Genomic DNA, 19812 nt, shown 5'->3' on the forward strand with positions numbered 1-19812 from the left:
CCCCTCCCTTCTCTAGCTAAGAATATTAGATTGTGTTTACTGAGCTCTCACGATGTGCTAGCGGCTGCTCTAGGTGCTTTACATACATGATCTTATTTAGTTTTTACCACAGCTTCATGGGGTGGGTATGAATACTGTTACCATGTTGAAGAGAAGGGAACTGAGGTTCAGGGATGAAGCAACTTGTCCAAAAAATAATCACAGAATAAGTGAAAGAGCCAGAATTCGAAGTCACTCTTAATCTGACTCTCCTCTGTGCCATATTGCGTCTCTAATATCTTCATCATCTCCTGACCTTATTTCCTACCCTTCAACTCCATGATCACCATCTCCATATTTATGAACCTCACCCTACATACAGCTTAAGTGCCAGGTGGGTCCTGGTCTTTTTTCCTATAATATAATCTGGCCCCTTCAGCCCCTCTCCTGCTCACAATACTCTGATACACTTTCCCATCCAGTCATCTGGATGTGGGTGCCCACTGCCCAGCCTCCGTTGTCTGTTTTCTCTATCTGCTATGGCCCACTCGTTTATATCCACATTCCAGCTTTATGCTGTCATTTTTACTCCCTCCTACCCCTCCTGCATCCTGACTATCCACATTTGTTCTGCCCCACTATCTCCCATGCTGCTGTCCTGTCTGCCCACCCATGTTATCCTTCTAAGTCTTGATCTGTAGCCCTCAGCCATACTGCTCTTCTGCTCAGACTGTCCTGCTTAACTGTCATTCTTTTTGTTACCCTTTTCTTCTTATCCTCTCTTGTAACCTCTTCCATCTCTTAAACCCCTTCGTTTCATCCTGTTGTTGTTTCCACTGCATTCTCCTTCCTTATAAATCCCAAAGTATGTTCACGTTATATATTTCATCCTATGCTTGGCTTTTTCTATTTGGCCTGTAACTTCCACCCTGCACCCAATCTATGTCTCAAGGTTCCACCCCGTCGGTGTAGTCTTTTCCGTTGCCCTCATTACCTTTATCTTTCTCCTTCTGTGTCCCAGGAGGTCAGGATGGTGGGGGAACGGCGCACTGGGGACGTCATGGTGCCCTTGGGGCCCCGGCTGCAGGCATATCCTGAAGAGCTTATTCGACAGCGGCCTGGGCATGATGGGCATCCTGAATACCTCATCCGATGGAGTGTTCTGAAGTGTGGGGAAGTGGGCAGAGTGGGTGTGGAAGAGGGTAGGACAGAGCACATCCTCATGTGGCTGTCAACCCCCGAAGTCTACGCCAACTGCCCCATGCTGTTAGGTGAGCGGGCTCTATCTAAGGGACCTCAGCATGAACAAGCTGGGGGTTCAGGAAGCTTTTCCTGCGATCCCGGAGGTCTGGATGACACAGCAATGGGAGAGATGGAGGCTGATGTGCGGGCACTGGTGCGCAGGGCTGCCAGGCAGCTGGCAGAAGGTGGGACCTCGAGCCTCACAGCTGCTGTGCTCCACACCATCCATGTGCTCAGTGCCTATGCCAGCATTGGGCCCCTCACTGGGGTCTTCAGGGAGACAGGAGCCCTGGACCTGCTTATGCACATGTTATGCAACCCTGAGCCTCAGATCCGTCGGAGTGCTGGCAAGATGCTGCAGGCTCTGGCAGCCCACGATGCTGGTAAGAGACAGTCAGGGGAAGAAGGAAAGTACTGGAGAAATTGGGGCCAGGAGGAGTAAAAACAGAAAGAGGAGGGATTGCCCAACTCTGTAAGAACTCCTAGTTCTTGAATTGCTGAATACCAATTCAATGCAAAAAAAAAAAAAAAAAAAAAAAAAAAAAAGGAGTATAAATTAATAAACTATTACAGGTATATAAATAGGAAAAAATAATAGTACCTGGTTTATCTGTCCATTCTCAGTGCAGTGGCAGAGAAGAGACTAGGGTAGGTTTATATTTTTAAGTGGTAGGTTGGAATTTGTTGATTGTGAAATCAGTTTGGTGGGTTACAACCAACACTTTTTAACGTAGAATAACTAGTAGGTAGCACTTGGCAAGATAAGTTATGTAGCATTAAATATATGTTTCAGTTGTACGTATGTGTATTTATACCAGGTTACCAAGTAAAATGTATATACCTTCCTGGGAGAGTCTCAGTCGCAAAGAAGTTTGAAGGCCCCTGGGGTAGGAGATAGATAGTTTAGGAAAGGCAGGGGAAGTATTGGGGATTGAGAAGATACAGACTGGGTATGGATTACAGGGAGTCGGGCTCACGTCCTTCTGTCACTGAGCCAGCAAGATGGCATCGAGCAGCACATGGATTTTGACAGCCGCTATACTTTGCTGGAGCTGTTTGCAGAGACCACATCCTCTGAGGAACACTGCATGGCCTTTGAGGGCATTCATCTGCCTCAGGTACTCTGGCAGCTATGGGGGAAATGCTGTGTACAAGGCCTAGGACGTCACTTCTGAAAATGTGGTTCGGGATTATGCGTCCGCACCAGAGCCACTTGGGGAGCTTGTTAAAATGAAGGTTCAAGCTTGCCTCCCCACTCAGAATTTCTGAGATTAGACCCCAGGAACTCCTTGTGTGTTACATAAATCACAGTTTGAGACCTACAAGTGTGGGGATAAGGCATTTAAATTTTTCTGTAGAACATGATATTGTGGGGAAAGGAGAGGGGCTGAAGCTGGGAAAAGATGCACCTACACCACGGACTGTGTCCTACAGATCCCAGGAAAGCTGCTCTTCTCCCTGGTGAAACGTTACCTATGTGTCACCTCCCTGCTGGATCAGCTGAATAACAGTCCAGAGCCAGGGGCTGGAGACCGAGGCTCCCTGTCCCCAAGGGAGTTCAGCCGGGAGAAAGGCCGGGGGCAGCGGGAGCTGGAGTTCAGTATGGCTGTGGGCAGCCTCATCTCAGAGCTGGTGCGGAGCATGGGCTGGGCCCGGAACCTCAGCGAACAGAGCACGTCATCACCGCGGCCAACGCGGTCCATCTTTCAGCCCTGCGTTTCAGGCCCTAGTCTTTTGCTCCCTGCCATGGTTGCCACCCCTAGAAAGCAAGAACGGGCCTTCCGTCAGCGCTCTGAATTCTCGAGTCGCTGTGGCTATGGTGAGTACGTGCGAGAGACGCTGCAGGCCGGGATGCGAGTTCGCATGCTGGATGACTACGAGGAGGTCAGCACTGGGGACGAGGGCGAGTTCCGGCAAAGCAACAATGGCGTGCCCCCTGTGCAGGTGAGCAAGGGCAGAGGTCATGTGTGGGACACTGTTGGGGATCTAGGTGGAAAGGTATAGGTGGGGCTTCCAAGTAGGGGGCTCTCTGGCAGGCCACCCATGGAGAAAACCCCCAAGGGGATTAGAATGGTTAAAGGGGGTTGGGAAAATTTGGAGGGCTGAGAAAATCTAGTGGGAGTGGGTGGGCTATGAGGCCAAGCAGACTCACACCCGGGAAACACAGCTGATATATAGAGCCATGGAGTTGGCTGGGAGGGAGTGTCAGAGCAGAGGCCATCAAGGTCAGGAGGAGATGAGAGGCAGGGCCCACCCTTTGGAGAGTGGAGTCTTTTGCCATACAGAGGCTTTCTGAAGCTTAGTCAGGTGTGTATCTGAGGACTGTGTGCCCAGCCTTATCCTCTCAAGCCTGCACCGCCCAGGAGTCAGAAGCCAATTCGTCCTTCTTTCTTCTTCCCTCCATACCAGGTCTTCTGGCAGTCAACGGGCCGCACCTACTGGGTGCACTGGCACATGCTGGAGATCTTGGGCCCTGAGGAAGCTGCTGAGGATGCGGCTTCAGGAGCTGTGGAGAAGGGGGCAGGGGCTCCTCTGCTGGGCACAGGTGAGCCTTAGAGGGCACATGGACAGCATGTCTTTGAACAGAGGAGTAGGACTGGGACAAAGCTACTCCTGACTAGGAGCTGCCCCAGAGATTCAGAAATGCACTCTGTTCCTGTTGGATGATGACACCCCTGTGCCTATATCCTCAGCACTTCCCTCCTGGGACTGGAAACCTGTGGATGGGCTCTACTCTTTGCCATACCTCCAGCCTGAGCCTCAGAAGAATGAGCGATTGGGATACCTGACTCAGGCTGAGTGGTGGGAGCTGCTCTTCTTCATCAAGAAGCTGGATGTATGTGAGCAGCAGCCAATTTTCCAGAATCTTCGGGAGAACCTGGATGAGGTATCTTAGGCCTGGGATACTTGGTTTGTAGTGGATTTGGAGGTGAGATTCTCTAAGGGAGTTCTAGATAAGGGAGTGCTTAGGGGGAGGCTGGAGCTAGAGATGAGAGAGTATGAGGGGGCCTGCTGGGGAAGGAGACAAATCCTGTGAGGTCTGGTATGTAGAAGTGTGCAAGTCATGGCGGGAGGCAGCCACCCTGTCTATTACTGTCCTCTAGGACCTTTGCGTCTGCCTGTCCCTGAAATGCCTACCTCCTTCTGTTGACAGACCCTGGGTGAAAAGGCCTTGGGGGAAATCTCCGTGCCCGTAGAGATGGCTGAGGGTCTGCTGCAGGTGCTCAGTAATCGGTTTGAGGGCAGTACCCTCAGTGACCTGCTCAACTCCCAAATCTACACCAAGTATGCACTGCTGCCTGATGAACTGAGCATCTCGTCTTCTTCACGAAGTCACTCATGTTCTCCAAATCCAGAAGAGGAGTCCAAGTTGGAGGTCAACTTCTCAGAAGAAGAGACTGAGTCTCCCAAAGCAAAAGCTGAGCCCCCAAAGGCAGATGCAGACACTGCCAAGGGAAAAACTGAGCCCCCCATGGCACAGAGTGATTCACAGCTGTTTAACCAACTTCTGGTGACTGAGGGGATGGTTCTTCCCCCTGAGATGAAGGAGGCAGCCAGTGGTGAGTCAGGTGCTGGGAAGGGAGGGTGAAGAAGTTGGAACAAGTCCCGGGCAGTCCCCACAGAAGTAGTTAGGGTAGAGGAAAGCTGTGGAGGAAGATTGCTGTTGCATGGGAAAATGCTTTGGAAGCATTCATCCATCTTCCTTCCTTTGACCTTGAGTGTGTGTAACCAATCACTGCTCCCTACCTTCAGTATCCCTGGAAAAGGAGGGTCTGTTTTCTGGAATATCTTCATCTTCTGCGTTTGGCTATTAAATCCCTGGTGCAGAATTGGAAAAGTTCAGAACGCAAGCTACAGTAATGAATAATGTATTAAAATGTCAGTAGGATAACTGGGTTTGACCTTTAAACACTTCCAACTTGGAGCATCCTCAATTTTTTTAAGCCACTACCTTTCCCTCACCAATTTCAGAAATGGCTAGAGACATGCGGGGTCCTGGTCCACGCAGCTCCCTGGATCAGCATGTGGCAGCAGTCGTGGCCACCGTGCAGATATCCAGCTTGGACACAGACCTGCAGCTCTCAGGCCTCTATGCCCTCTCTCAGGCTGTGGAGGAGGCCACTGAGCGGGACCACCCTCTGGTCCGTCCTGACAGATCCCTGAGGTTAGAATGGTGGGGAAGGAAGGGGTTTTGGTTTAAGCTGCCATTGGGGGAGGATGGTGGTAGGGAGGGAAGGAGCTATATCAGGAATTTGAAAGGCTGGGACTGAAAGAAGGGTCAGCCTGAGGGAGTAGTCGAGCAGGAGGATGCAATAATATAATGGAATATCATAATATTCTTGGAGCACTTACTCTGTGTCAGGCTCTAGATGCATTTTCTCATTAAATCCTTCTCTCTCTTCCTTCCTGAGGAAGAGTTGATACTATGCTTGTGGCATTGTATGGGTGAGGAAACTGAACCTCAGAGCATTTAAGAGTTTGCACAGAGTTTGATAGATAGCACAGCCAGGATTCAAATGTAGGTCCTGTTGGCCCTAGAGATTGAGTTCTTTTCTTTTCTTTTTATCCCTTCCTGTTTTCTTTCTATTTTCAAAGGTATTTTTTAAATCACTACCTAATTATACAAATAATACACAAATACATTCTCATTTTGAAAGACCTGAAGGATGTAATAGAACATAGAAGGAAAAGACTAAGTCCCTCTTCGCCACTGTTGCCAGTCTGCTGTGGATTCTTCAGACCTTCCATAGATTTACATTTGTTAGTGTGTTTCGAAATAGAACATCTTCTGAGTTTGTGTGTAAATAATTGTAATCGTACTACACGTTTCTGTGCTTTCCCTGCACACTCCTACACACTCAATGTGTCTAAGAAAGCTCTACATGCCAGTCCACATAGAGCTGCCTCATTATTTTCTCTGATACACAGGATTCTGCATGTGATTATATCCAAGTTCAAGTACAGTGTTCTGATGGGTTCATTTTCCTCACAGCTGCCAACACTGGATACTATTATTTTTTAAATCTATCAGATTGGCAGAATTTTAAACGATTGGTGTCTTTGTTTTCATTTCTTAGTTTTACTGAAGTTAAGCACATTTGCCCACATTCATTGTGTTTCTTCTATAAATTTGTTCTTATCCTTGGCCCATTTTCTTATTGGGTCTTCATTTTTTTCTTACTGATTTGTAGGCACTCTGGATGTTAATTGGTTATTTATGTTTCACATATTTTGCTGGTTATTTTTCAAAATCATGTTAACTATTTTCTGGGTGTAAAATAATATATGCCCACTGTAAAAAAAGAATTAGACGATTATGAAGATAAAAATCATCTGAAGACCTTATGCAGAGAGAGTCACTGTTAACATTTTGGTAAACATCCTTACTTATATTCCTATATCCATTCATATATATTGCCCATGTTGTATTAACTTGTTTATAATAAGTCCTGGCTACACAAGGGGATTTATATTTAAAGCATATTTGATTCATGTTGTAGTCATCAAAAAGTTCATGAGAGAAGACAAATAAAGGCAGAACTTTCCCAGGCCACCTCCTCAACATACATCTCTGTCCCTGTGGGGAAGAAATAAATCCAGTTTTTTTTCTTGTGACACTCAATGTGATCTAGGGACTCTGGAGCACTTCTTCCTTTCCTTCAAATTAGCATTTCCATAGGACTCTCTCTCTAACTCATATTGCTTATCTCTTAACTTTGTGGACAGTGTCTTTCATTGTGCTGAAGTTTTAGAATTTTATGTTAGAATTAATTAATTAACCTTTAAGTAGGCTCTACGTCCAACATGGGGCTCGAACTCATGACCCTGAGATCAAGAGTCACCTATTCTACTGACCAAGCCAGTCAGTCACCCCTGCGTTAGAATATTTTAATATTTTAATTTTTTAAATGTTTATTTTTTTGAGACACAGAGAGCACAAATGGGGGGGCAGAGAGAGTGGGGGACACAGAATCCGAAGCAGGCCCCAGGCTCCGAGCTGTCAGCACAGAGCCCAATGCAGGGCCTGAACTCACAAACCGCGAGATCATGACCTGTGCTAAAGTCGGACGTTTAACCGACTGAGCCAGGTGCCTCTAGAATACTTTTAAACTTTTTAATGGCTTCTAGGTTTTGAGTGAGTCTGTCCTATTTCAAGATTATAAAAAGTATTTGTCTTTATTTTCTAAGGATAGCTATGGCTTTGTTTTTTACATTTACTTTAAAATCTGTTTGCAGTTTATTTATGCTGATGGAGTGAGGCAGAACCCCAGCTGTAATTGTTTCAGGTATCTCCACCTCATGTGTCACATGGTCCTTGCTCTTCTCATTGGCTGGGATGCCACCCTTACCTAGCGATCTGTATCTATCCTGCATCATTTCCAGAATTTTAATTTTTATAAATTTATCTTTTGTTAACTAGCAGACAAGTCTACCATTATTTCTTTCTAAACATTTCTTGACTATTCTTACATATTTTCTCATCTTATGCCCAAATCTACCTGCCATATGTTTTATAAAAAACCTTTCAAACATTGTGATTAGAATTACATTGAATTTATAGATTTATTTGAAAAGGTAAACCAGGGCCGCCTGGGTGGCTTAGTCTGTTAAGTGTCCAACTCTTGATTTTTATTCCAGTCATGATCTCGTGGTTGTGAGGTTGAGCCCCACTTTGGGCTCCATACTGGGCATGGAGCCCGCTTACAATTCTCCCTCCATCTCCCTCTGTCCTTCTCCTACTTGTGTTTGACACGTGCATGTATGCACAGACGTTCTCTCTTTCTTTCTCTCCCAACAAAAAAAAAAAGAAAAGGTGAGCCAGAGTTGGTAACCATTTTGCTCTACTGCCTCCTTCATGAGGTGAGGAGCCAGAGGCAGTTAGCCTGCAGAGGAGAGGGAGTGAAGAGTGGAACTAAGGCAAGAGCAGCTTGGATAATGGTGGGGGTGATGGATCTTGGTGGAGAGGGTTGGACAGGGAGTCAGGTGTGACTTTTGGGATGGGGAACTCCAATGTCTCTTCTCTCTAAGAGAGAAGCTAGTGAAGACGCTGGTGGAGCTGCTGACCAACCAGGTGGGAGAGAAGATGGTGGTGGTGCTGGCCCTGCGCCTCCTCTACCTGCTCATGACCAAGCATGAGTGGCGCCCACTCTTTGCCAGGGAGGGTGGCATCTACGCTGTGCTGGTTTGCATGCAAGAATATAAGACTTCCGTCCTGGTGCAGCAGGCAGGGCTGGCGGTGAGTGGACTGGGCCTGGTGGGAGAGAGTGATGGGCAGGAGGGGCAGGCCGGGGGACGGCTGATCTTGAGGAGGTACTGTGGTGATTTAGACCAGGGAGGAGACATTAGGATGGAAAGATGCAGGTGGGTTGAAGGTTCTAGCAGAACAGCCTTTGCGATTGAATGTGTGTTGGAAGAAAGGGAGAATGTTTTTAAGAATGACTCCCAGGTTTAAAATGGAGCAGCAGAGGGGATGAGGAGGTCATTCACTAAGTGGGGGAATGTGGAAGGAGGAAGAGGTATGGAAAGAAGGTCTGGAATTGAGTTTTTAAGTTTGTTCAGTTTCCCATATCTTTTTAGTTACAGTTAGATATCTGGTTGGAGACTAATTTTCTGCATGTGACAAAATGATTTTTTACCCTTTGATCTGAGTGGTACCCTTACACAGAAAATACCCCCTCACCAGATGTGGGTGACTTGCCACGTGGGCCCAGAGGAAGGGGGGCCCTCATCCAGGGGAGCTTATAGAAGAATTAGCTTCCTGAATACTCCAGACACAAGTGCTGGCTGGTAGGAGGTGTGGACAGGGTGTGCTCTGTATAGCTTGGAGTCCCTGAGGGGAGCAAGTAGGCCTCATCCAGATCAGTTCTGAGAATGGATTCTGACAGTATAATGGCAACAACACGGACAGGAGCCCCGGTCCCCTTAGGTTAGGCTGTCTCAGAGCGAGGTTGGGAGGCTCTTTTCCTGTGCGGGGCCAGCTAGGTGCTGCTCTGAAGAGCAGCCAAGCATTCATCATCTAGGCCGTGTTTGCTCAGAGAATTCCCCAACCCTTTCAGATGGCATGACCAAAATACAGCATTTGCCCCTAAATTCAAACTCTTGCCCTCTAGCAAAATGGCATCATCTTATTTATAACTTCAGGTTTATAGAATTCAGCTAACTGGGGAGAGTGGGGTAACCAAAGGGAGAAAGCCTTGTTGTGACATAGCGTAATGGTAGCGTGGAGGATTCAGGCCTTATAAGGGAGAGTGTCCTGAGAATTAGTTCTAATCTTCTCCCTCCCCAGAGGGTTTCTTCTCAAGTGTCCTCCCTTTCACCAGGGAAGAGAGGTATAGCTTTCATCTTAATTTCATTTTCTTTGTAGTACCAGCAGACACGTTCATGCATTCCAAGTATTTTTTCCTAGAATTCCAACCGCTCTTCCTGTGAGACAACCCAAGTAGTCTTGTCGAGGAGGGCTGGCTACTGGCTTTGGAGGTCAAGGGACATAGGTTTGAGAGTGTTGGCCTAGTGGTGGTGATTGAAGCGATGGGAGCAGATGAAGTTGTCTAGGGAGGGAGTACAGAGTGAGAAGGGGGCAGGAACTTCCACATTCAAGGATTTGGCAGAGGAATTCCAGGGAGGCAGGACAACCAGGAGTATATGAGATCCTGGCACTCAAGAGAAGGGAGGTTCTACAAAGGGAGGGGTGGTCCAGTGACGTGGAAGACAATGTCAAGGTAAAGCCTTTGAATACAACTAGATGCTATGAAAGGGCCCCATCTTGAGAGGTAGCTACGGGAGGGGGCAGCCATCCCACTCAGTTAGCCTTGGCGCTGGCAGAGAGAAGTTGCTGGCTGATTTTATCACTGAGCCTCAGTATTTTCTTTGCTTTCTTCTCTTGTCTTTCTTTTTGTTTTTATCACTGGTATCCCATCACCACCTCTTCCATTTCCATCTCCTACTCGACCTATTTGCCAACAGCTCAGCTGCCCCAAAGTTTGGGGTCAGAGAATGAGGGCCTGGCTCTCCTCTTTCTCTGCATGGCGGCTCTACCCATAACTAATTCTGCTTCCACATCCCCCTTGCAGGCACTGAAGATGCTGGCCATTGCCAGCTCCTCGGAGATCCCCACTTTTATCACTGGCCGAGATTCTATCCATCCTTTGTTTGATGCCCAGATGACCAGAGAGATCTTCGCCAGCATTGACTCAGCCACCCGCCCAGGCTCTGAGAGCCTGCTTCTTACTGTCCCCGCAGCCGTGATCCTGATGCTGAACACAGAGGGGTCAGGGCATCACCCTCCAAATTCCCGCTAAGCCCCAACCCCCGCTGCTGCTCTGTCTATATCTCATGTGCTTCACAGAAATTCCCTTCATGTTGTTACCTCTGGATGAAACATTGGTGGCCCTCTCTGACTGTTACTGGTAGAGAGGCCAAGTGGTTGGGGGTAGGGAGATCCCCAGAGAGAGCAAGAGCACCCTGGCCTTCCTTCCTGGGGTTGGGAGGAGTGGCTTGAGATCAGGGAGCCAGATGTCCTGGCCTCACAGGAGTCCTGGAGCCCTCTCTTCCCCCAGCTGCAGGCCTCTTCCCCTCTGTGCTTGCTTCCTGCTTCCGTTGCATTCACTCTGTTTCAATTTCTTCCCGGAATTACCTCCCTCCTCCCAGGTGTTCCTCCGCAGTGAGAAACGGTCTGCTCCTGCTCAACCTGCTTCTGTGCAACCACCACACTCTGGGGGACCAGATTGTAACCCGGGAGCTGAGAGACACCTTGTTCAGGCACTCTGGGATAGCACCGGGGACAGAACCCATGCCCACCACACGTACCATCCTCATGATGCTTCTCAATCGCTACTCGGAGCCGCCGGGCAGTCCTGAGCACACAGGTACCATTGTGGAGGGGGTGGTTCTGCCGAGGAATCGGGCAGTGCTGGCCTGTGGCCAGAAGGGCTAAGGCTTATGTACTAGTACCTTACTGGAAAGACATGATAAACCTTCAGGAAACGAGTAAGGGTTTTGGCACTCAAGTTTGATCTTAAGTAAAACTTCCTGACCAAGAGGAGAAGGATACTCTAGACTAGCATTACCTAGAGTAAAGCCACCATGCAGGGTGCCTGACTGGCTCAGCCAGTAGAGCATGTGACTCTTGATCTCTGGGTTGTAAGTTCCAGCTCCATGTTGGGTGTAGAGATTACTTAAAAATAAACTCTTGGGGCACCTGGGTGGCTGAGTTGATTAGATGTCCAACTTTGGCTCGGGTCATGATGTCACGGTTTGCGGGTTCGAGCTCCACATCGGGCTCTGTGCTGACAGATCAGAGCCTGGAGCCTGCTTCAGATTCTGTGTCTCCCTCTCTCTTTGCTCCTCCCCCACTTGTGCTCTGTCCTTCTCTGTCTCCCAAAAAAGAATAAACGGTAAAAAAATAAAATCTTTAGGGGCACCTGGGTGGCTCAGTCAGTTAAGTGTCCGACTCTTGATTTCGGCTCAGGTCATTATCTCATGGTTTGTGAGTTCAAGCCCCATATGGGGCTCCGTCCTGACAGTGCAGAGCCTGCTTGGGATTCTCTCCTTTTCTCTCTGCCCCTCCCCTGTTGTGCACGTGTGCATGCTCTCTCTCTCTCTCTTTCTCTCTCTCTCTTTCTTTTAAAATAAATAAATAAAAACTTCAAAAAAATTTTTAAAAAATCTTTAAAGCCACCGTGCTAGGTAGTAGAGGGATGTAATTATAATAGCTAATATTTATTGGCTTATGTAACCACAAAGCTCCCATTTAATGATGAAACGTAATTGTATGACTATATGAGATTAAAAATTTATGTGTTTAACATGACAGTGTTTGCCGAACTAAACTTTTTTCCAGATGCAGCTAGCTATATACTGGGGCCAGAGAAGAAAATCCCCACAGTTTGGTACAAACTACAGACAATCCTCCAAATAGGAGGAAAATTTGGGGGTGATTTTCTGGACTTGTCCAGTTCGTGGTTTGACCAACTTGCATAACTCCTCTTCATACTCATGTTTTTCCTCCCATGCGTCTGGCAGCAGCACTGGAAACCCCTGGCACCCAGGGCCAGGATGGGTCCCCTGAGCATCTGATCCCGTCCCTAGCAGGGGGCCCGTCTGCGGAACTCCTACTGGGCTTAGAGCGGGTGCTGTGCCGGGAGGGCGGCCCAGGGGGCGCCGTGAGACCCCTCCTAAAGCGCCTCCAGCAGGAGACTCAGCCCTTCCTCCTGTTGCTGCGGACTCTGGATGCCCCGGGACCCAACAAAACTCTGCTGCTGACTGCATTGAGGTGAGGGCCCTGTTGGGGCACCCGTGCATCGGAGGTAAGGGGAGCTGCGGACTGCAGGGACTTTGTTTCATCCCGTCACTAGGGTCATGACTCGGCTACTGGATCACCCTGAGGCGATGGTCCTCCCCTGGCATGAGGTCTTGGAGCCCTGCCTCAACTGTCTGAATGGCCCTAGCAGTGACTCTGAGGTACCAGGGCCCCGATAAAGGCAGGGGAGGGAGAGGCAGCCTCTGGGGCGCTGGCTACCTTTGTGAGGCAATGGAAGGCAAAGCACAGCCTTTCTGGATGAGTCTGAACACCGAGAGGGATGGAGAGGAAGGAATTTCCTCTAAGAATGCTCAGAACTGGGGCGTTTGAAGAATAATCTTTTGCCTGCAGCTGGATTTTAGATTCTGGGTTTAGGAGAAGCCCACATTCACCAATCCAAACATTCCTCGCTCTCCACCCTCCCCGGTTTGTGGATTGTGGACCAAGGCTCAGGCACCAAGGTGGGCTCTTGAGAGAGCTTCGTCCTGGCAGCAAGAAGCATTGGAAGCTGTGCCCAGACCCTGCTTCTGGCACCTCTGGAGTCCCAGCACCCCCACTGTTCTGTCCCAACCTTCTTTGGTACTCTCCTTTCCCTGGGCTTTCAAACTTCTCCAAAGTCTCAGCCACCACATTCCCTTTTCGAACCCACCCCTCATCCTTTATGTGGCCTGCCCTTTGCCTCCCATACATTAATCTTGTGGCTCCGGGCTCAGATTGTTCAGGAGCTGCTCTGCTTTCTGCATCGCCTGGCCTCAATGCACAAGGACTATGCAGTGGTTCTCTGCTGCCTGGGAGCCAAAGAGGCCCTCTCCAAAGTCCTGGACAAGCACTCGGCTCAGCTGCTGCTGGCCTGTGAGCTTCGGGACCTGGTGACTGAGTGTGAAAAACACGCCCAGCTCTATAGTAACCTCACCTCCAGCATCCTGGCTGGCTGCATTCAGGTGAGGAGGCTTGTGGGTTCAGAGCTTAGGGAAAACATAAGTGAGAAGCAGGGGAAGGGGATTCGGTGTGTGTCCCTGTTTGGTAACCCTACTTGGCACAAGTGGTAGCAAATCTGGGGCACTTGTTTCCCAGCCTTTCTTTACCCCACATGGTCCCGTTCTGCCAAAATTTGTGAAGGGAGAGGTTGAGTGTTTTGTTGCTCCTTGACTTGTTCTCCATACCTGTTTCTGTGTGTTCTTCATGTTCTTCCTTCCTCGCCGCGCCCCTTCTCTCTGATGTTCTGGCTGCAGATGGTGCTGGGCCAGATCGAAGACCACAGACGAACCCACCGACCCATCAACATCCCCTTCTTTGACGTGTTCCTCAGGCATCTCTGCCAGGGTCTGTGTCCCAATCTGCTTTCTCCTGGCTCCCACCCCAGTATTTCTTCTCTCTTTTTACTTTTTTCTCTCTCAACTAACTTCCCACTTGCCCCCAGGCTCCAGTGTGGAAGTGAAGGAGGACAAGTGCTGGGAGAAGGTGGAGGTGTCTTCCAACCCTCACCGGGCCAGCAAGCTGACGGATCGAAACCCCAAGACCTACTGGGAGTCCAATGGCAGCACCGGCTCCCACTATATCACCTTGCACATGCACCGTGGTGTTCTTATTAGGTGTGAACATGCCCATGTGCACCACAGGTGCACACACACATGTGTGGGAATATTCTGATACACCCCAGCATATATTCTCCAAAGCACCCACATACACGCAACCCTGTCTGTAACCCCTATGTGTGAGACACACTCAAACCCATTTTGTGCAGTAAACAGATAGACACATTGATCTGCATTCCTTGTGCAGTATAGACATCCTCACTCCCTGAGCCTGGTGATGTGCTCTGCCCACAGGTATAGATGTCACTATCCTGTGCGTGGTGTTGAGGGAGATTGACAACTGCCTTATTCACTCTTCCCATGGGTGCTTGTTTAATGTATATACTCTGTGCCAGGCACTGGGCCAGGGTCTGGGGCTATAAGGACAATAAGATATGGTACCCGTCTTTAGGGAATTTGCAGTCTCCTTGGGGAACTAGGCTGGAGAATCAATAAGAGTGAGAAAAACCACCATGTGCCCTGGACCCTGAGGCCAAGTGAGAGGTGGGAGAAGCCTTCTAGAAGGTGGGGCTAAGTGAGCAGAGCTCCAAAGTAGAAATTAGCTGTGTAAATAGAGGGAAGTGGGAAGTCCAGGCAGAGGGACAGCATATGTGCAAAATGTTAGTAAGAAATGTAATGATGTATTTGGGGGAAGCTTAAGTAACTGTGTTTGGCTGGAATGAAGGGTGTTTGTCGTGAAATGGCAGGAGACCGCCATAAAACTAGGCAGAGCCAGACCACAGACCACAGAGAGTTTTGTGAGCTAAGAAGTTTGAGCTTTATTCTGGAACTTGGGGAGCCATTGAAGGATTTTAAGGAGAGAAGAGACAAAACAAGATTTTTTTTTTTTTTTTTCATTTAGAAAAGTCACTCTGGCAATCATGGCAGTTTGGGTTGGAGGCCGGAGAAAGATTTGGAAGGTTTATGCAGTGATCTAGTTGAGAAACGAATGTCTTCAGTTAGGCACAGGGAGTGGGAATAGTGAGGGTGGCAGACTGGGAGATCTCAAGGAGCAGAGTCTATAGGACATGCCATTGACATGAGGGAAGCCATGAGTGGGAGAAGTCATAGTGACAGAGTGCTTTGGTAGATGGCAGTTTTCTTTCCCAAGAAGGATGATGGAAGAGGAAGGAGCAGGCTTCTGTGGATGGATCATGGTTCCATTTAGGCATGTTGACTTAGAGGTACCTATGCGTTGTGACATGGAAATGTCTGTTGGGTACATGGTATGAAAGCTAAGAGGAGCCGTATAGTGTAGACATGTGGATTTGGAGTAGAGTGTTCATTTTTTGCTTGGAACTATGGTTTTTAAATAAAGTCATTTTGAAGAAAAAATTCCTTTTGGGGAAAGACAAAAGGAGAGCAGGGGATCCGGGAACACTGACACTTAAGGAGGCAGCAGAGAGACAGGAGTCTGAGGAAGAAGTGGTAGGTTGAAGTCACTTTGAACAAAGACCAGGGTCCTTGTTCTAACTGATTGTTTTCTCTTGTCTCAGGCAGCTGACTTTGCTCGTGGCCAGTGAGGACTCAAGTTACATGCCAGCCAGAGTGGTGGTGTTTGGGGGTGACAGTGCCAGCTGCATCAGCACTGAGCTCAACATGGTGAGGACCCTGGTGCCCTCCCCCACCTTGACCTTACTCCATATTCCTTCCCCCAGGCAGGCATTGCCTGCAGTCATAAGCAGTGAGAGCAGAGTTCGGGAAGCAGATTCGTGCGGGTTTGTGGGCTCGGTGCAGAAGTAAAGGGCACACACCATCACAAGACTTGTGGCTGCTGTCAATAGTCCGTCCAACCCCACTTCCAGAGGTGACAGTTCTCTCTCCTCCCCTGCCCCATCAGGTGAATGTGATGCCCTCTGCCAGCAGGGTGATCCTCCTGGAGAACCTGAACCGCTTCTGGCCCATCATCCAGATCCGCATAAAGCGCTGCCAGCAGGTAGAGTGAGGGAAGAGGCTGGGCTGGGAATCACGGGGTAGTACAGGGTCTCCATAGTGACTGCATTCCCCAGCACTTGGGGGGCCAGGCTCAGGCCACATACCTGCTCCGGGATGGCCCAGAAGCCTGTTGAGTTCCAGAGATGTGAGAATATCTCAAGAGCCTCCAAGGGAATTCAGGGAGTGAGGCCTGGCTTTTTCTTGGTAGTGCTTGGTGGCTGGGTGGCTTAGGTGACAGACAAGTGTGTGCATGTTACAGGGTGGCATTGACACCCGGGTTCGAGGTGTGGAGGTCCTGGGCCCGAAGCCCACTTTCTGGCCACTATTCCGGGAGCAGCTATGTCGCCGTACCTGTCTCTTCTACACCATTCGGGCGCAAGCCTGGAGCCGGGACATAGCAGAGGACCGCAGGCGCCTCCTCCAGCTCTGTCCCAGGTGGGTGGGGCAGACAGTGGCTGGGGTTGAAGGGAGTGGGGAGAGGTTAATGGATCAGGAGGACATTGCTAAGAAGTAGGTGGTGGGAGATTTCTGCAGAAGTCTGAAAGGTAAAGCAGTGGCCGGGACAAGAGGGGAGGGTGAACACAGGTGAGAAGTGTGTGCTGATGGCTGCGAGCTGGTTAGGGGACTGAGCATGGTGGGATTGGGAGCTGACTGTGCTTGAGTGGAGGCCTCAAAAAAACCTGTGCCTTAAATCCTTGACCACACACCTCTTGTTCCCAGACTGAACAGGGTTTTGCGCCACGAGCAGAATTTTGCTGATCGCTTCCTCCCTGACGATGAGGCCGCCCAAGCACTGGGCAAGACCTGCTGGGAGGCCCTGGTCAGCCCCCTGGTGCAGAACATCACCTCCCCCGGTAACCATCGCGACCCCTGGCCCCACTAACCAGTTCCTCATAATTGTTCCCAGGGATCACCTGAGTTAATGCTCTTGGTTCTCTTGGTCCCTGTCTTTATTGCCGAAGGCCTGTCACCTCAGTGCTCCTCTCCTTCCTGCCCCAGGGACTACTGGGTATTTGAATCTTCTCTACCCTACCCCCAACCTGTTAGTGTACCCCTAGACTCCCAACGAAGTAAGCCTTGGTGATGGGAGGGCTTGACCTGGCTGCCCGCCCCAACCAAGGCTTTTTGTATAATTGGGCCTTTTCTCTCCTCTTCCTGGGCTATCTGTTCCCCTATTTCCCATCAGCTGTTTCTGGTCTGTCTTCTTTTAGATGCGGAAGGTGTGAGTTCCCTGGGATGGCTGCTGGATCAGTACTTAGAGCAAAGGGAGAGCTCTCAGAACCCCCTGAGTCGAGCGGCATCCTTTGCCTCTCGAGTTCGTCGCCTTTGTCACTTGCTGGTGCATGTAGAGCCTCCGCCTGGGCCTTCTCCTGAACCATCCACTCGGCCTAGTAAGTCCCAGCCATGGCCTGTTGAGCTGAGAATCTGGCCAGTGGTGATACCTGGCTCCTTCCCCTCTTGGATCTTACTTTTCCTGACTGCTCTGTGCGCACCTTTCCAGGGGTCAGTACCCAAGATCCCCTAGATTCACTCAGGGGCTGAGATGAAACCCCTTCCTTTGCCCTCTGTCTCCACAGTCAGCAAGAACAGTAAGGGCCGGGATCGGAGCCCCGGGCCTTCACCAGTTCTTCCAAGCAGCAGCCTGAGGAACATAACCCAGTGCTGGCTGAGCGTGGTGCAAGAGCAGGTGAGTGGAAGGAAGTGCAGTGGGAGGCGGGGGCAGGGCTGCTAGGCTATTGCATGTGGGACCACACCTTTTATGCTATTTCTCCTCTCTTCTCAGGTCAGCAGGTTCCTGGCTGCAGCCTGGAGGGACCCCGACTTCGTGCCTCGGTACTGCAAACTCTACGAGCACTTGCAGAGAGCAGGTTCGGAGCTCTTTGGGCCTCGGGCGGCCTTCACGCTGGCTCTGCGCAGTGGCTTCTCCGGCGCGTTGCTACAGCAGTCCTTCCTCACCGCTGCTCACGTGAGTACTACCAGCCTCCTGGTCACCACTGAGAGCTGGCTTCTTTCTCTGCCTTTCGCCTCCTCTCACTGCCCACTCTCCTGCTCCACTCCCTCTTCATGGTTGGCCCGTGCCCTTTCCATTGCCCCCAGATAAGTGAGCAGTTTGCCAGGCACATCGACCAGCAGATCCAGGGCGGCCTGGTTGGTGGAGCCCCTGGAGTGGAAATGCTGGGGAAGCTTCAGCGGCACCTGGAGCCCATCATGGTCCTTTCTGGCCTGGAGCTGGCTACTACTTTTGAGCACTTCTACCAGTGAGTGCAGGTCTGAGAGGTAGGGGAGGGGAGACCTAGAGTCTAGAAAGGGTGAAGATTTGAGTCTTGGAGAGAAGATGGAGGAGGAGGGACTAAGATACAGAGATGGCCATGGCACTGGTGGAAAGGGAGCAGGGAGGAAGAGGGGAAGCAGGGTGGAGTGCCCACACTGAGGCTCGGCCCGGCCTGTGTGTGACACCGCAGGCACTACATGGCAGACCGTCTCCTGAGCTTGGGCTCGAGCTGGCTGGAGGGGGCCGTGCTGGAGCAGATCGGCCTCTGCTTCCCCAACCGCCTCCCCCAGCAGATGCTGCGGAGCCTGAGCATGTCCGAGGAGCTGCAGCACCAGTTCCACCTCTTCCAGCTCCAGCGGCTTGACAAGCTGCTCTTGGAGCAGGAGAATGAGGAAGAACAGGGCCTGGACGAAGAAGAGGTAAGAGCAAGGGAAATGAGAGGGAAAATAGGAGAGCAAAAGACTAGACCAAAGAAGGGAGCCCAAGAGCCCTTGAAATCCTTCTATCTCTCAGGAGGAAGCAGAGGAAGAGGAGGCTGAGAAAGAACTATTTATCGAAGATTCAAGTCCAACAGTTTCCATACTGGTCCTGTCACCACGCTGCTGGCCGGTCTCCCCACTCTGCTACCTGTACCATCCCAGAAAGTGCCTTCCCACTGAATTCTGTGATGCCCTTGACCGCTTCTCCAATTTCTACAGCCAGAGTGAGGAGATAGGGACAGGCAATTGGAGATTGGGGTGAGATTTGGGGTGGCAGGAGAGGAAGTGGAGAGGACCTGTGGACAGAAATGTGTAGATATGAACAAAAATGGTCTCTAGGCAGAGCAGTCTCCTAGGGAAGGGTGAAAAGGTGGGTTAGATCTTTATTAGTATCTCTCATTATTGCTCTCACTTTTGTATGAATTTGTTCTGTTTTTCTAACTTCAAGTTGCATGCCTACTTAACTTTTAGTCTTTTCAGGCTTCTTTCCAAGTAAAAACATTTAAGGGTATTCATTTCCCTCTCAATATTGCTTTAGCTGCATTCTGTAAGTTTTTTTGGTTTTTGGATTTTTTTTAGATTTGTTTTTATTGTGGTATACTTAGTTTTCAGTACAGTATAGAAATCTTAGCTGTGACTTAATGAATTGTATATACTTATACACTCCCATAACCACCCCCAGAGCATTTCCTGCACCCCAGAATACTTCTTCACGTATGTCCCTTTCTAGTTAGTATCTTCTTCCAAGAGAAACCTTCTGCCTCCTAGTACCATAGATTTTTGCCTGTATGTGAACATCATATAAATGGAATAATAGGGTATGTATTCTGCTGTGTCCAGTTTCTTTCAGCTTAGTATCTGTGAGAGCTATCCAGGTTGTCAGTTATCACTACTTTTTTCTTTGAGTTACTGATTCATTTCCATTGTATGAATATATTTGCCCTTTCTGCTGTTGATGGACATTTGGGATGTTGCCTAAGTTTTTATTATGTAGTATGTTAGTATTTGGTATTTTTAAGTTCTAAGAATTTT

General features: G+C 49.5%; 1 protein-coding gene across 4 annotated transcripts in view; it reads left to right on the forward strand.

Annotated features, from left to right (window-relative positions):
* The window catches only part of CUL9 (cullin 9), a 37315-nt gene that overhangs the window by 791 nt on the left and 16712 nt on the right, over positions 1 to 19812 (forward strand). For 3 of the 4 annotated variants that reach the window (XM_078446900.2, XM_078446901.2, XM_078446902.2), the window contains exons 2-26: positions 1001 to 1604; positions 2185 to 2339; positions 2656 to 3165; positions 3631 to 3766; positions 3915 to 4108; positions 4376 to 4781; positions 5194 to 5386; positions 8251 to 8458; positions 10293 to 10489; positions 10870 to 11087; positions 12244 to 12493; positions 12576 to 12681; positions 13234 to 13461; positions 13753 to 13843; positions 13941 to 14112; positions 15591 to 15696; positions 15935 to 16030; positions 16289 to 16464; positions 16750 to 16883; positions 17241 to 17420; positions 17607 to 17716; positions 17813 to 17995; positions 18127 to 18287; positions 18492 to 18720; positions 18815 to 19004. In XM_078446900.2, coding sequence (XP_078303026.2) covers positions 1010 to 1604; positions 2185 to 2339; positions 2656 to 3165; positions 3631 to 3766; positions 3915 to 4108; positions 4376 to 4781; positions 5194 to 5386; positions 8251 to 8458; positions 10293 to 10489; positions 10870 to 11087; positions 12244 to 12493; positions 12576 to 12681; positions 13234 to 13461; positions 13753 to 13843; positions 13941 to 14112; positions 15591 to 15696; positions 15935 to 16030; positions 16289 to 16464; positions 16750 to 16883; positions 17241 to 17420; positions 17607 to 17716; positions 17813 to 17995; positions 18127 to 18287; positions 18492 to 18720; positions 18815 to 19004 — 5224 coding nt within the window. In that variant the 5' untranslated portion in view covers positions 1001 to 1009. The remainder of the gene's footprint in view (positions 1 to 1000; positions 1605 to 2184; positions 2340 to 2655; positions 3166 to 3630; positions 3767 to 3914; positions 4109 to 4375; positions 4782 to 5193; positions 5387 to 8250; positions 8459 to 10292; positions 10490 to 10869; positions 11088 to 12243; positions 12494 to 12575; positions 12682 to 13233; positions 13462 to 13752; positions 13844 to 13940; positions 14113 to 15590; positions 15697 to 15934; positions 16031 to 16288; positions 16465 to 16749; positions 16884 to 17240; positions 17421 to 17606; positions 17717 to 17812; positions 17996 to 18126; positions 18288 to 18491; positions 18721 to 18814; positions 19005 to 19812) is intronic. The other variant, XM_078446903.2, reaches the window with a different exon arrangement.

Source organism: Panthera onca, chromosome B2 (genome assembly GCF_046562875.1).
Source record: "Panthera onca isolate mPanOnc1 chromosome B2, mPanOnc1 haplotype 2, whole genome shotgun sequence".
In the NCBI taxonomy this organism is placed as follows: Eukaryota; Metazoa; Chordata; class Mammalia; order Carnivora; family Felidae; genus Panthera; species Panthera onca.